The sequence below is a fragment of the Drepanopeziza brunnea genome, assembly GCF_022702325.1.
Source record: "Drepanopeziza brunnea f. sp. 'multigermtubi' strain 214-2 chromosome Unknown ctg4, whole genome shotgun sequence".
Taxonomy (NCBI): Eukaryota; Fungi; Ascomycota; class Leotiomycetes; order Helotiales; family Drepanopezizaceae; genus Drepanopeziza; species Drepanopeziza brunnea.
The window spans coordinates 1,100,001-1,115,464 of NW_027094067.1; the positions used below are offsets into that span (position 1 = coordinate 1,100,001).

General features: G+C 54.0%; 4 protein-coding genes across 5 annotated transcripts; 3 read left to right on the forward strand and 1 right to left on the reverse strand.

Annotated features, from left to right (window-relative positions):
* Positions 1 to 1,753: 1,753 nt before the first annotated feature.
* Positions 1,754 to 3,873, forward strand: L3040_003103 (uncharacterized protein; the record flags this gene model as incomplete). The annotated part of the gene is made up of 2 exons (XM_066154333.1): positions 1,754 to 2,083; positions 2,134 to 3,873. 2 exons carry the CDS (start codon positions 1,754 to 1,756, stop codon positions 3,871 to 3,873), a joined length of 2,070 nt encoding a protein of 689 aa, XP_066012305.1.
* Positions 3,874 to 5,504: 1,631 nt separating this feature from the next.
* Positions 5,505 to 7,168, forward strand: L3040_003104 (uncharacterized protein; the record flags this gene model as incomplete). Its single annotated transcript, XM_007293585.2, has 2 exons — positions 5,505 to 5,529; positions 5,583 to 7,168. 2 exons carry the CDS (start codon positions 5,505 to 5,507, stop codon positions 7,166 to 7,168), a joined length of 1,611 nt encoding a protein of 536 aa, XP_007293647.2.
* Positions 7,169 to 8,886: 1,718 nt separating this feature from the next.
* L3040_003105 (uncharacterized protein) lies at positions 8,887 to 13,285 on the reverse strand (the record flags this gene model as incomplete). Its single annotated transcript, XM_066154334.1, has 4 exons — positions 8,887 to 9,003; positions 9,060 to 13,010; positions 13,060 to 13,171; positions 13,218 to 13,285. 4 exons carry the CDS (start codon positions 13,283 to 13,285, stop codon positions 8,887 to 8,889), a joined length of 4,248 nt encoding a protein of 1,415 aa, XP_066012306.1.
* Positions 13,286 to 13,626: 341 nt separating this feature from the next.
* L3040_003106 (uncharacterized protein) lies at positions 13,627 to 14,422 on the forward strand (the record flags this gene model as incomplete). 2 transcript variants are annotated; one of them, XM_007293587.2, is made up of 3 exons in its annotated part: positions 13,627 to 13,783; positions 13,839 to 14,004; positions 14,050 to 14,422. In XM_007293587.2, 3 exons carry the CDS (start codon positions 13,627 to 13,629, stop codon positions 14,420 to 14,422), a joined length of 696 nt encoding a protein of 231 aa, XP_007293649.2. The 2 variants fall into 2 exon arrangements, with proteins under 2 accessions (XP_007293649.2, XP_066012307.1); XM_066154335.1 differs by having other exon boundaries at positions 13,842 to 14,004.
* Positions 14,423 to 15,464: the final 1,042 nt, after the last annotated feature.

Consider the following 15,464-nt stretch of genomic DNA (forward strand, 5'->3'; position numbering starts at 1 on the left):
ATGGTCACGTTGTCCAGCAAAACAGACTTTGCGATAAGTATAGAACGGAGCAAGGACCCGGCACTTTATTTTCCAGGCTGCGAGCTGCTGCTGCTGCTGCTCCCGTACAGGACTAAGTACGGCGCGTGCTTACGTTGGTTGTCGTCGTCGTACTGGTACAGTAAGAAGTTGTAGTCGGTTTGTACTAAGTCAGAGGAGGTTAGCCCCGGCCCTGGCCCTGGCTTTCGCCCTGGTCCTGGCCCTGGCCCCGGTCCGGATCCTGGACCTGGACCGGGGGCCCGTTCTAAGTAGTGCAACTTACCGACCGGCGTTCTCTCCTCAGGCTGCCCAGGCTCACCAGGCTTTACCAGGCTTTACCAGAGTCACCACGACCACCAGGACCACGCCGACCACCCGAGTCACCACGGCCACGACCACCACCACCACCACGACCACGACCACGACCACCACCACCACGACCACCTACACTCCCCGACTCCCAGCCCCCCACCCTCCTCCCCTTCCCCTCTCCCCCTCTCCCCCTCCCCCCAAGTCCCCGACTCGGCTCATTAGACAGGCCAGGCCCCCCCGGTCTCTCCACATCAGGCTTCCTTCCTACGGACTTCCTCTTCCACACGACGCCTCTTTTTGAATCTTGTCCTTCACTTGTCTCTTTCCCTTTCCCTTTCCCTTTCCCTTTCCCTTTCCCTTTCCCTTTCCTTCCCCTTCCATCCCCCCCCCCCCCCCACCCTCGTCCACCCTCGTCCACCTTTTTTTTTTTTTTTTTGGTCTTTCCACCCCTTCCCGCCTGCCCACCTTCCCACTTTTCCACCTTAACCCACCCACCCTTCCCAACCCACCCCCCCCCCCCCCCCCCCCCCCCCCCCCCCTTCCACACCCCTTCCACCACCCCTTCCACCCCTTCCACCCCTCCCAGGACTTCCCTCCCTTCCTTCCTTCAAGAAACACAAAAACCTTCCATCCTCGTCACCCGTCACCTTCGTCGCCCTCGCCGTCTCGTCTCTTTCTTCTTCGCCTGTTATCCCTACCGGCTATCGCTCGCCCTCGGTCTTTCTCTTGAGCATCGGACCGCATCGTACCGCACCACATCACGTACACTAGATCAGCGAGCTCAACAAACTAAATCGGCTTCCAACACTCACTCGTTCACCCATCACCATCATCGTGTGTCCGCACCGACACCCACTAATCATTCAGAAGCAGCAGCAGCAGCAGCAGCAACCACAACCACAACAACAACAACAACAACAGCAACAGCAACAGCAACAGCAGCAGCAATCGCTACCGTCATCGCAGCAGCTCGAGATATTTCCAGACGCAACCCGTGACCCCCTCACACCCTGCACTCGCTAGAGAACGGCGATACTTCTACTTCATTCTTTTGTCCACTGAAGCAAACGACTCCAGTCACTCACCTCAATCCGTCCTGCTCTCGGTCCTGGCTTCCGACGGGACGCCGTACTTACACTCTCGCTCTTCCCGCTCGCCGACCGCAGCAGCATTACGATCGATCGTCGAGTGGCATCGCCCCCCCCCCCCCCCCCCCCCCCCCGCCGTTGGACACTCAACAGACTCGTCTTTCTGGCAATCGAGCCAGCGAGGCTCCTTGCGCATATTCAATTACATATATACATATATATATATATATACACATATATATATTTGGGCGGAGCCCTACATCAGATCACGATCTTGGCTTCTAGCATCGAACCCCTAATCTTTCAATTCCCTTGGTCCCCGAGCGATGCCGAACATGGAGTTCTTCGAGCCAACATCGTACCAACAGCAACAGCAACAGCACCAGTACCAGCTGCAGCTGCGCCATCCACATCCCCAACATTTCCCCATTTACTCCCACGAGCAGATACCCCACTATCCCGATGCTCAGCATGCATACGCGACGCATCTCTCGGCTCCAATGATTGCGATAGCCAACGGGGCGAAGACGAACGACACGAAGCCCCGCCTGGCGAAAGATGAAGTGGATATTCTCGAGCGCGAATTCAAAAAGAATCCCAAGCCGACGACGCAGACAAAACGTCAATTTGCTGACGACATGGGCGTCGATCTGCCCCGGATCAATGTAAGTGCAGGCGTGTGAAGACGGACCCGTTCTGGCTCTAACAGACATAGAACTGGTTTCAAAATCGCCGAGCGAAGAGGAAGCAGGAGAAGAAGCAGGAATCCTACCAAGCCGAACAGGCACAAGAAGCTCGGGGATATTCCGAGCCCTCCTCGCCCGACTTGTACAACAACAACGGCACGGCATTCTACAGTGACAACACGCCCGCCGTGCCTATGGCCCCCACCTTCTCCGGGGCGAGTGGACCCCCTCCACCTGTCGCGCCCTACAATCCCCAGTACCGTGATCCCGCAGCCGCCAGCATGGAATCCCTCGATCGGACCATGGCCGCTGCGGAGGCCGGTCTGGAACAGGACGAATACAACCTGTTCGGGACCTGCCACGATCCCCTGGCGGCCAGCTTTGGCGGCTCGATCCCCGGGCTCTCCAGCAGCTGTGACCGAGCTCGCTTTCCCCCACCCGACGAAACGGTGGACCAGTTCAACGGCAATCAGAGTTATTCCTATCCCTCGAGTTTCTCCAACAGCGTATACCTCAACTCGTCCCCGTCTCAGTCGATTCCCGAGGGCCAGCCCCCCGAAGAGGCCACCACCAACCACGCCCTCACCCCCTTCATTAATTTCCAAGACGCCTTCCCCGACGCCTCCATGCCACAGATGATGGCGACGTTCCCCTCGCAACTGCTCACGGCCCAGGGCAACGATGGGCTGCCACGGCTGAACGACAATCAATTCGCGCCGGGCCCGGAGCCGACCCAGGAATCAGTCATCGGATTCAAGTACGAGCTGTCCGAGTCCCCAGCGTCGTCCCTCTCGCCCCCCGGACCTTCGGGTCTGTTCAGATCCCCCCCTGCCCCCATGGATATTGTATCGCGCCGGAAAAAGGTTCAGGTCAAGCCGGCAGCACTGGTCGCTGAGACCCTCCGGGGTCGACCTGCATCGGGTCCGAGGACGGTGTCTCACGCTGAGGGATCCCGCGGGCCAACCGAGAGTCCTGTGCCTTCACCCATGCGCCGGATCGTATCGGCGGGAGGAAAACGGAACGTGATGTCGGGTCGCATATGCAAATCGGGAGTTGATTCCTCGCAGCGATCCCCCATCAACCTGGGCGGCTGTGCGGACGCCGGCTCCTTTCTCGGACACAACTACCACAGCATCCGCAATGCGACCTCGTTCGGAGCGGGTCCGTGCCGCAAGAGCAGCCTCGCCCCCCCAACTCCGATGTCTCCCCTGGAAAGAGATCTGGCGCTCGCCCCCAACGACGGCACGAGGTCGACCGCCTCCCCGAGTGAAGGGGGTGTGAACTTTGTTTTCAACGCCGACCCCGGCTCTTTCCCCTCGATCGAAGGGGATGCCAGTCTGGTTTCCCCCCCCAAGACCCCGCACGCACATATGGTGGCCTCCGCGAACGAATGGGCCGCTACCGCTAGCACCGCCGATCTATCCGACAAGTCCTGGCTGCAATATGATGTTCCCGACGAGCCTCTCTATACCCCAGCTCAGGACTCCTTCGCGGCAGAAATCCACATGCCGCAGCCCTCCTACTTGTCCTCTATGAGCCAGCCTGTGACGCCCGCCTACGCGCATTTCAACCTCAATTCCATGTTCGGGCACGGGTCGCCCCAATTCCAGAGCCAGAGCGAAGCATCCCAGTTTGCTCTCCCCGCGCAATCCGCCGCCGACTACTCTGTCCCCGTCTCCCACCCACCTCCCCTAGGCACGTCACACTCGCCCACGAAACAGCAAATATTCCAATTCTCGCACAGCACCGCGGCCGATTTTTCCCGATAAATCATGTCTGTCGTATGATCACTGCTCACGCCATTTCCTTTGTCTTGTTCCCCGGGGTATCTATATTGCCACCGGAAGATTTTCCTGTCGCTAATTGTACCAATACCACGTCTAGCATGTTCAGCGCGCGCCTCTTTTTCCTTTCCGTTGGCCCCGGCGTCTTTCCTACTTAATGTAATCACGAAGCATGTGGACGGACGAAGAAGGGGATATACCCCCCCTTCCCCCCCCAAAAAAACAGAAACTAGCTGGTGGATACCAGTAAATGTACGAAAATTTTTGTATCTTTTGCTCTTGGAAAATATAGGAGGTTCAAGTCTGGAGGCTCGGGCTGCGTACCGAAGCCCGAGTTGGCCGAGTTATCATGTCAATGTGGATGGATGGACTTAAAGAGGAATAGAGCGAAAGAGAAATAAAAAGCGTTCATAATAAATGTGCCAATGGTGTATCAAAGTCCAAGTGCCCCCGCTTCGAATTGTATTTGATGACTCGGGGTACTGTCTCTCAAGCTCTGAAGAGAGGACGTTTTTTTTTTTTGTAGTTCGATAGAGAGGTATTAGGTAGATTAGATTAGATTATGTGAGGCTGTAATAATTCTTTTTGTACTTTTTTATCTCTTATAGCATTGGTAGTTAGTTAGAGCTTTTTTCTACCAATCAAACGCCCCGCGGTCCACGGCTACTCTACTCTACTCTACTCTAATGTACTGTACTAGGTACTGTCTGTATCCGGCTTTTTTTTTTTTTTTTTTTTTTTTTTTTTTTTTTTTTTTTCTTCTTTCCAAACCGGAATTTCCATCCCCCCCCCCCCCCCCCCCCCCCCCCGGGGGAAATCGTCTCGACGTTGTTGTTTTTTTTTATCTACTCTACTCTACTAATGCACGAACGACGACAACGGAAAGGCAGGGGAGGGGAGGGGAGGGGAGGGGAGGTTTTCCGCTTGTGCCAGGCGGTGCGCGCGCTGGTTTAGGGGGGATGGGGGATGGGGATTTGGGATGGGGATGGGGGGGGGGGGGGGGGGGGGGGGGGGGGGGGGGATTGGGATGGGGGATGGGGATTTGGGGGGGGATGGATGGGATGGGATGGGTGTATCATTAGAGGATTTAGGGTTGAAGGAGTTTATGTATTTATGTATTTAGGTGTATTTATGTGTATTTATGTGTATTTATATATGTGTGTGTGTGTGTGTGTGTGTATTTTTATATGTTTTTGTCTAGCTGGGTTCGCTGTCTGATGCTGATGCTGGTGAGGACGCAGAATCGAATGCTAGTGAGTGATGGGATGGGTGGAGGGATGGATGGGTGGAGTTGGAGAGGTTGGTTAGGGTGGATATGCTGATTAGTGCTGCTCTGGTACGGGATGAAGAAGATCGAGTTGGAGAGTTCGTGATGCGTGCGGCGGCCGTTGGGGTTGGAAGTGAAAGTGAGGAGGGCTTGTTTGTTAGACTCAGGAGTCTCGCTAGATGGTACCGGTACCGGTACCGCTACCGTATTGTCTACTGTGCCCACGGGCTCCACTTCGTCTCCATACCGTAGTCGGGAAATCTTGGCGCACCTCGATCGTAGGTGCGATAAGAAAAAAATTTTATCCCAATTCTGATCCCACTCAACATCTGTCTCCCACCACATCACAATGGCGGGAGTTAACAAACCAGGCAGTGCGTACCCAGACCCGTCTTGCGAGCCTCCCAAGCTAATCATTCCTCGACAGAGCCGAAGTCGAAAAGACGTCCCGTTCGCCTCCGGGAGAGCATCAAGAAAGCGTCGGCCGCCAAGCAGAAGAAGGACCGCAAGGCGGGAAAGAAGAATCCAGAATGGCGGTCGAAATTGAAGAAGGACCCTGGAATCCCGAACCTGTTCCCGTACAAGGACAAGATCCTCGCCGAGATTGAGGAGGGCCGGAGAAGGAAGGCCGAGGAGGCAGAGAAGCGCAGAGCCGATGCGAAGGCCACCAAGACCGGGGAGAGAAGCGGCGAGCAGGTCGAGCGCGAGGTTGAGGCCCGCATGGAGGGTGTGGAGGGGGACGATGCCATGGATGAGGATACGGACGAGGATCTTGACGAGGATGCGAACCCCATGGCGGCCTTGCTGGCGAGCGCAAGAGCTGCAGCTCAGGAGTACGAGGACGACCTTGAAAGCGACGACGAGGTGGGTGAGGATGACGCGTCGGACTCTGACGAGCAAGAGGCGGGCGTTGAGCTATCTGGACTGCCCACACGGAAGGATGGCTCGAGGAAGGCATTCGACAAGATCTTCAAGCAGGTGGTAGAGCAGGCCGATGTCGTCCTCTACGTCCTCGACGCCCGCGACCCCGAAGGGACCCGGTCCAAGGAAGTCGAGCGCATGGTCATGGCTGCGGCAAGCGGTGGGAAGCGGCTGATCTTGATCCTCAACAAGATCGATCTCATCCCCGCCCCGGTCCTCACGGCATGGCTCCTCCACCTCCGACGATACTTCCCTACGATCCCGCTCCGCGCTTCTGGCCCCGCGCCAAACGCGCACACGTTCAACCACAAGCAACTGACCGTCCAGAGCACATCCCAGACGCTTTTCAAGGCCCTGAAATCATTCGCTGCTGCGAAGCAGCTCAAGCGTGCCATCTCCGTCGGCGTCATCGGGTACCCCAACGTGGGCAAGTCATCCGTCATCAACGCTCTGACTTCTCGCATGGGGGGCGGCAGTGCCGCGTGTCCCGTCGGGGCCGAAGCAGGCGTCACCACGTCTCTCCGCGAAGTCAAGATTGATAGCAAGCTGAAGCTTCTCGATTCTCCCGGCATCGTGTTCCCCAGCGCCGGCGACGGACGCAAGGTCGCGAAAGAGGAAGAGCAGGCTCGTCTCGTCCTCTTGAACGCCGTTCCACCCAAGCAGATTGAAGACCCGGTCCCGGCTGTCAACCTGCTGCTGAAGCGCCTGTCGGGCGCGGAAGGCATGATGGATAAGCTGATGGCTGTCTACGGCCTCCCCCCGCTGATGCAGACCAACGGAGACCCGACGACGGATTTTCTCATCCAGGTGGCGCGTAAGAGGGGACGTCTCGGCAAGGGCGGGGTCCCGAATCTGAACAGTGCTGCAACGACGGTCATCACAGACTGGAGAGACGGCCGTATCCAGGGCTGGATGGACGCTCCCGTCCTGGCGATCGCGCCGACCGTCGCGGGTGCCAGTGGTGGTGCCGCCCCAGCAGGCGGTGACCAGAAGGAGATTGTCACGGAGTGGGCCGCCGAGTTCAAGCTGGAGGGACTCTGGGGTGACGGGAAGGCCGAGGAGGTTGTTGCGGATGATGCCATGCAGGAGTGAAGGTCGGGCAGTTTCGTTTGCTCGGTTGGTTTCTATCTTCATGAATGGAGTTTGAGATGAGGCGTTCTAGGCTGGGTGGGCTGGATGGATGGGCTGGATGGGCTGGCTGGGCTAGGCTGGGATGAGCTGGCTAGATAGAAATTGATGCAAAAAAAGCTGGCTCTCTTTGTGTGTGTGTGACTATATATGTATGTATGTATGTATGTATGTAATGAATGCCAGCAGCAGCACCCTCGGGACCGCTCTCCTATGGTTTTTTTTTTTTTTATCTTCTCTTTTTCTCCCCCCTTTCCCTCTCCTCCTCCTTCTCCCTCCTTTCCCTCTCCCTCCTCTCCCCCTCCTTTTATTCCTCCTCTCCCTCTCCCTCTCCCCCTCCCTCCTCTCCCTCTCCCGCTTTCACCAGGTATCTAGCAGCTCCGAAATCTAGAATCGAAGAATCTGAAAACGAGAATCTGAAATCGAGGATTTGAAATGTAGAATCCAGAATGTAGATTGTAGAATCTCTATCATCTATCATCTACAGGATACGCAAGCACGCACGTACCGATATATCCATATATGTAGATATCTATCCATCTATCCATCTATCCATCTATCCATCTACCATCTACCATCTACATAACCCCAAACCCCCCCCCCTCCTCCCTCCCTCCCCCCACCTACACCCACCCACACCCAAAAAAAAGGAAAAAAAGGAAAGGAAAAAAAGGAAAAAAAAAAAACAAGGGGAAAAAAAAAGGGGAATTCTCATTTATATATACATACATACATATATCAAAACCATGGTTATCTATCCGAATACATATATACATACATACGTTCGAAAAGGGAGAGATGTCGAAAGAGAAGAGGAGGGGCGACGGAAAGGGCCGTCGTTGCGTTGCGCTACTTGGGGATTGAATTGGGAATTGAATGGATTGGGGGGTGGGAATATATTATATTATACTATACTAGACTAGACTATCCTGCTCGTGTTTATGCGTCGGTCTCAAGTGAGGGAGGGAGGGAGGGAGAGAAAAAAGGGAGAGAGAGAGAAAGAGGAAGAGGGAGGGAGGGAGAGAGAGGGAGAGAGAGAGGGAGACAGATATATATATATATATACACATACACACACATACACATACCTCTCTCCCCTATAAATCATCGACATGTAGAAAACACCGTTTCTACCAGGTATACCTACCTCCCTCCCTCCCTACCTATGCGAACTAATCCGTAATAACGTACCTGTAACTCTCCGAGCGTATAAGGTAGGCCCAGTCCCAGGCGATTAATTAATAATACTTCGCTTTCGCTATTAACGTACCTACGGATGATATAGATCGCAAATTCCATCGAGTAAAGACTAAAAGACGCCATGGTATCATCGCAACGAGGAAAGCCCGCCCAAGTAGATAGATACCAAAGTTGCGCCGTCCCAATGCCGCTGTACGAACGCCACCTCTCGAAAATGCCACACTCCAGCTGTTATCCTTCATTCCTCCCACACTCAAGGCTGAGATCCAGCTATTACTTCCTATTCCTCCAACACCCAATACTGAGATCCAGCTATTGCTCCCTATTCCTCCCGCTCTCAAGACTGAGACCCAGCTATTACTTCCTATTCCTCCAACACCCAATATGAGATCCAGCTATTGCTCCCTATTCCTCCCGCTCTCAAGACTGAGACCCAGCTATTACTTCCTGTTCCTCCAACACCCAATACTGAAATCCAGCTATTACTTCCTGTTCCTCCCACTCTCAAGACTGAGATCCAGCTGCCAGAGCGAATCCCAAATCATCGATCTCACCGGACTCGTGCCCGCAGACGTGACGTTAGATTCTGTAACATAATTCTACACGCCATCAGCGTTGTTCATGGGCCCAATAATTTATCAATCTCGTTCCGCACCTCCGCGTTGGAAACTTTGTCCCCGCTGCCCTTGACGTCGGACTTGCTATTTGTCCGGATAATCTGGGCCTCGGACGCCTCGCCGCTGACTGCCTGGGTTGTGGCTTTTCCTTTCAAGGAGGAGGAGTCGGTTCCGCTTCGGTCGAGTGTTGCTGCGAGAGGTACTGATTTCTTCGAGTTGTTGCTGCCGCGCCTGCTGTCCAGACTCTTGCTGAGCGTCTTGTTGAGTCCTTCCACGCCGCTGCTGGACGACTTGGTGCTGCGACGGATGCTGCCCCTAGCATCGACCATCGTACTCGCCACAGTGCTCTTACTGAGCCCTGGTGTGGAAGGAGCGCCCGGCTTCTCTTCTGCTGCGTCGATAAGGTACCATCGGAGCCCGTCAGAAAGGTCAAATGGGTTGTCATCCTCGAAAGAGTCGCCGCCGTTGCTCGTCAAGGACCTCTTGTCAGATGGGTGGTGGAGGTGACCTCCAGACATGGATTTAGAGAGGTCGACTACACGATCTTCAATCTTGTGTATCCGAGCCAGGAGCCAGTCTCGAGTCCGCAGCTTGTGAGACTCATGCTCCTTCAAAAAGTAATGGGGAGCTCCAACATTGAACGCCGCCCAGGCTCCAGTCGCCTGATTGCGAGTTGGCAAGAACAGTGCGAGGTCGCCCTCTTTGAAGTTCTTAAAGGCGATCTTCTCATGAGCTTCCTTCTGAGCAGCATGAGACTTCTCTCGGTATGCGCGAGCATCCTTGGAGTACTTCTTGGCGGTGTACTCCATGTCCTTCACGCGTTTGGTGATGACCTCACAGAAAGATTCGACGTCGAAGCTGCCAAATGCTTTTATGTACGCTTCGTAGTTCTCAGTCTCGGCTTCAGGGTTGTCGCTGTTCATCCAGAATAGAAGGTCGAGGTCTGCACTATCAGCCATTGCCTTTCTGCCAGGAGCTCCCGAGATGCTTCGTTTAACGGTTGTCCCAGGATCCGACGAGTCGTTTGCATTCGAGCGATCTGGCCTAGGTATCCTCTGGATGACCATCGATTCTCCTTCCCGGGTGACAGTGTAGCTCAAGCGTTCTAGAAGTCTGCACAGCCGGTCGTTTTGGGTATACACTCGTTGTGTCAAATCCTTAGCATGCAAGGTCCGTGTTTCAAGTCGAGCATTAAGCTTATCGTGCTTCTCTTGTACTGATCTTTGCTTATCTTGGAATGATCTCAACTCTTCTTCAAGACTCCCGAGGCGGGACTGGCGAGCGGCAAGATCTTCAGACATACTCGTGACCTTCCTCTCCTCCTCCTCCAGACGGATGCGCAAGGCTTCAGAGCCCGTTTCGCCATCGGAGATATGTGTCCTCAATGTAGAAAGCTGAAGACGCTCATCAATCAACTCGGCCTCCAGCGCTGAAAACCTGGCACGTTCTTCACCAAGACTCGCACGCAATTGGACGGTCTCCATCTCTTCTACAGAGAGCCTCTCCTTCATACAGTCTAACTGTGACTGGATTTTTTCGATAGTACCTTGAGCAGCATCACGTTCAGACCTCAACATGGCAGCATCGCTCTTTACAGAGCAGAGTTCGGCAACGAGGCCCCCAGACAAAGCCATCAAAGTAGCTGCCAAATTGCTAAAGTCCTCGGGAATGGCAGATGTAGGCGACAGCTGTGCATGTACGTCGCCCAACGTCTTCATGTGCAAGTCTTTCGCCGCTTCTGCCGCTTCAGCGCGAGTGGAAAGATCCTTGTTATCTTGGCGAAGCCGATGCATCTGGGCCTCCAGAGCCTCGTTGGTCTCGCGTTGCATTTTCGCCTGGTCGCGGAGGTATTCTACTTGCCCCTGGGCTTTCTGTGCCTCTGCTGTCGCCTCTTTCCGTACTTGCTCTAGCTCCTCCTGCAATTGTTTAACACGATCATCAATGCTGGTCCTTTCATTTTCACGAGATCCGAGGTATCGATCCATTTCATCCTCGAGCTCTTCTAACTTGGCTTTCAAGCGCTTGATCTCGCTCTCGAGGGATTTGCGCTCTTCAATGAACTCTCGTTGCTGGGCATCGAAGTTCTCCATGAGATCCGTCTTCGTAGAGTTTGCTTCCTCGACTAGGGATTTCATGGCGTCTGCCGCAGTCTTTCGAGCCGAAACCTCTTTTTCAAACCCCGCTGCACGTTCCCGCTCAGCGATTAGCTCAGCCTCCAAGGAAAGGAACTTCTGCTGGAACGCCTTCTCGTCCGCACCGTGGGGCGCAGAGAACCCACGGGAAGATGCGGAGGAGCGTGTCGAGAGATCTTCCGCAATTCGGGGGGATGCCAAAGGGTTTGCGTTGATTTGCAAGTCAGGGCTCGGGTGTCCAGATGGTGGGAAGATGCCCCCGCTTGTAGGTCGGATCATTTGCGACTGTCGATGCAACAAGCCTTCAAGTTTTCGCACACGGCTTTCTGCAGTCCTCAACTTGTTCTCCGTCTTCTGCTTCTCCTCTTGCAGGCCACGAATCAAATCATCGTCGCCTCGCACAAGGAGGGCACTTCGACCAAGAGCCGCCTCATGTATACTTCCTGCCTTGAAAGCCTTGGCTCGCTTATTTTGTTGCTTGGTAGGATTGTTTAGATCCGATATGATCTTGGCAACTTCACTGACAGTCACAGATCTCGCATCCTGGGCCTGCAAGGTCTCCAGAAGCGCCTCCAAGTCTTGTCTAGCAACTTGAGGCCAGTCGTCTTCCCCACCGAGCAGCTTGACTTCCAACCCGGAAACTTTGTTTTCGGTCTTGTCGCCCCAAAGCGCAGTTCCAGTACCCTTTTGCCACTTTCTCCGTCTTTTGGCCTCCTCGTCCTGGAACGAGGCCATTTCGTTTGCCAGAGTTGAGGAATCTAACTTGACTTTTTCGTTCCACTCTCTGCGTCGAATCGCCTCCGCCAGAAATGAAGCATACGTGATAGGGAGTGCATTGACCATAGACAGTACGTGGAACGCATCGAAGGCCTGTCCGTCAAGGTCCAGCGCAGCAAAAGCTGCGTTTGCCTCGCTTACCATAGATGTCAAGATTGCAATGTCCCGCATGACACCCAGCGACTCGACCGCAATAGAGTTGCGGACGACGGTGGCTTTCCGTAAGATTCCATCCATCTCTAAGCTCCTTTTTGACAAGTTTGGAAGGAAATTCTTGGTGTGTAGGAGTGCTGATTTCGAAGCCTGTGAGACGTTTTTGGCGGTATTGGAGTAGCCCAGCACATTTTCGTAGTCGTTGCTGACCTTCTTCGCAATAGCCTCGATATCCTCCATCAGCTGCACCGCCTCTGTAGCTTGAATAGGCACTGTCCTGTCAAGACCTTTCTCCATTTTGTCGAATAAGTCGTCAGCCTTCTGCATAACCTTATCTACCCTTGTTCCTAGCTCGGCGCTGCTTCGACCAAGCTGTGATGAGATGTTCTGAACGAGCTTCCCGGATTTTTTTACCTCGTCGGTATCGATCAGATCTTCCAGTGTAGGTTGTTTAATAGAGTTCCCTCGAAGATCACGGCCTGTGATGAACTCGAGCGTTTCGTTGGAAGCTGGTAATGAACGTAGGCGCAATAGAGAAGCCTCCCAGTCTGTTCCTGCCGCGACTTGCTCCTTCTTGACATCTTCAGCCCATATTTGGACATCGGCATTCTTCTGGTCCAGCGCTTTCACATGCTTCTCCAAGTTCATTACTGCCGCGTCCACGCCCCGAATGATAATCCCGGCCTCTGCGTATCGCTTCTGTGCTTCAAGTGACATGGCTGAAGAGTCATCCACAACCTTCAAGGCCCATGATCTTCGCTGCATAAACAGATCCCGCCATGCTTGCAGGTCGTTCTGATCTGCGATCGTGTCTGGGGGTCTCGATACATTATATCTAGGAGGGAAAGGCACTTCGGTGTTTGGAATCTTCGTTGAAGAGGAGGAGGAGGGTTGTGCTATCCGGCGATCGTACACGAATATTTCCTTCTGCTGACTGTCAGTAAGTGCCAGTGCTGGTGACAGTCATACACCTTGCCTCTGCCGCAAGTCCCTGAAATCTGACGGGCTTCCCCAGAGCCGTCAAGGAAACGAAGTCCTGGACAGCAATCTTGCTGTGTTTTGATACCCAGCTTTTGAAAGTATCAAGACTGAACCGTTAGTTATTGCTTCCGGGCTAAATCAAGCAAGACTCACGAAGTGAAGGTTCCCGGATCGGCCTGAAGAGCCTGGCCGGTATGCGCGAGATAAACTTGAAGGACCATCCTGCTGCTGAGTCCTGCAGCTGTGGAAAGCTGCAAAAAGAGCTCTTGATCGCAGAGGAGTGGAAGTGACAAGCACTAATGGGTACTTTGATGTTGTCATGCGACGACAGCCTCGTTAGATAGCCGCCGCAGCTCACTAGCCATAGCTCACTAGCCATAGCTCACTAGCCATATCTCACTAGCCATATCTCACAAGCCACAGCCCACCAGCCACCGTCGGTTCATTTTCGGCTAAAGCACGTCCGTTACGCGCCGTCGCGTCTCCCTGTGACACCGATATTCAACTATCGGTCGCTGGAGATCTGTGGAGAAAGACCGGACCGAACATATCTGGGAGCCAGATGGAGAAGATGGAAGGTGTTGAGACGACGGAGAATGAGACACAGATACCACCTCTTCTGAACGAGGACGAGAGGCGGATCTTGGACGTGTATGACCGACTGGAGGAGCTGCAACTCGAGATTGCCTTGTTGCAAGCCCAGGGAGTCTTATCCAAGGGTAAGATTTCCCATCCGTATCTTTTTTCCAACGAGTCCCTCCCTGACTGTTATAGAAGTGCCTCAAGAAGCCTCGGAGAAGGATATTGCCGCAGCCAAGCAAGAGCTCCTCCAAGCGAAATCTCACTACCTGCTACGGAGCAATGTGATTGAAAGTGTCCTGATCGCACCCCCAATCCTGCAGGCAGTCCACGCAGGCGACAAAGCCACGGTCGTCGAGCAGTAAGTAAGCGCTAGGGTCACGTTTCCGCTCCTAACAGGCGGCAGAGACCTTTTCCCCTTGATCCAAAAACGAGACCAGCTAGCGATCAACCTGACCAAATTATCGACGGAAGCTCGTTCAGCAAGGGACGAGTTGACCAAAGTTGAAGTCGAGAATGTCATGATTGTTCGCCGCAACGCCGAGCTGGCCACGACGATGCTTGCCCTGGCCGAGGAAGCCGACACGCAGCGGAAGGAAGATATTCAGGACCCGGCGCTACGGCACCAGCTGGATGAGCTTGAAGCAGAGATGAAGCGGAGTCGTCAGAAGTGGAGGATTATGAAGGGGACGGCCAGTGCTATCATTGCCGGGAGTGGGGTGGACTGGGCGCGAAATCCGGATTTGTTGGATATCGTACTGGATAACGAAGGCGAGTGATGATGGAATTCGGGTCGCAGGTTTAGAAATGATTAATCGATTCAGAGTCAAAGTGCGTGAGCAAGTTCAAATGCGTGTCTCTCATCCGAGTTTTGCCTGTTTTATGCCTTCCTAGCTCTCGTCTTGAATGTTTCTTTGTGAAGCAAGACCTTTAGGGAGGCCAGCAGGAGAGAACTTCTACTATCCGAGATGGCGGAGCGAAGACATAGGCAGCCTACAATTTCCTCGGAGCAGATCTTGGGGACCCGGCAAGCATCGAGGGAAAGCTCAAGTCGTCAAGACATGGATGGGAGTATTTTCTGGTAGTGAAACCCGAGTAAAATCTACTAGCGAGACACAGCAACATACATATCCCATCAGATGTGACGCCTTCCGTGGTTGATAGGACAGTCAGAGTTAGAGTGATAAGAGTAGGGAAGTGAACGAGCATGGAAACTTGCTGTAAAGAGAAGAGGGAAGACAAAGGAGAAGGAAGGACTAGAAGCCGAGGAGGTTCACGATAGGTCAATTCAGAAAAGGGAGCGCTCCAAAAAGCTAGCTAGCCATCAACGAATCGCAAGGGCCAAGGAGGGTAGAATGGCCCCGATGCTCTGCCAACTGCCTCCAGGTAGGGCTAGCCTCGAGTGGCCTCACCAGGTTAATAGATAATAGAGAGCGGTATTCGAGTTTTCATGTCAAGCCATGTCATGTTACCGGTACTCACACACAGCACAGCCACGCCTCGCCTCCCGCAGAGGCTAGTGGATAGACACGTGATAGAAAGTTGTTTTGGTGGGATATACTTCGTCGTCAAAGATGTACAACTGGTTGAGCGGAAGGCCGAAGCGTTCATTCCTTCTCGCGTTGAAGCGAAATCTCGCGGGCCCCGACACGGTATGTGTGAGTTGGAGGGCTGCTTGCTGTATCGGTCTGACGGCCATCCGCGTGACACAAAGGCAATGCGGCAAAATCAGGGTTTTGTACTGCCGAGATGAGCCAGCATTGTCGGCCGGGCGGGCCAACTGCGTGCGTATGTGTGGCCCTGAGCTATGCAAGAGGAAAC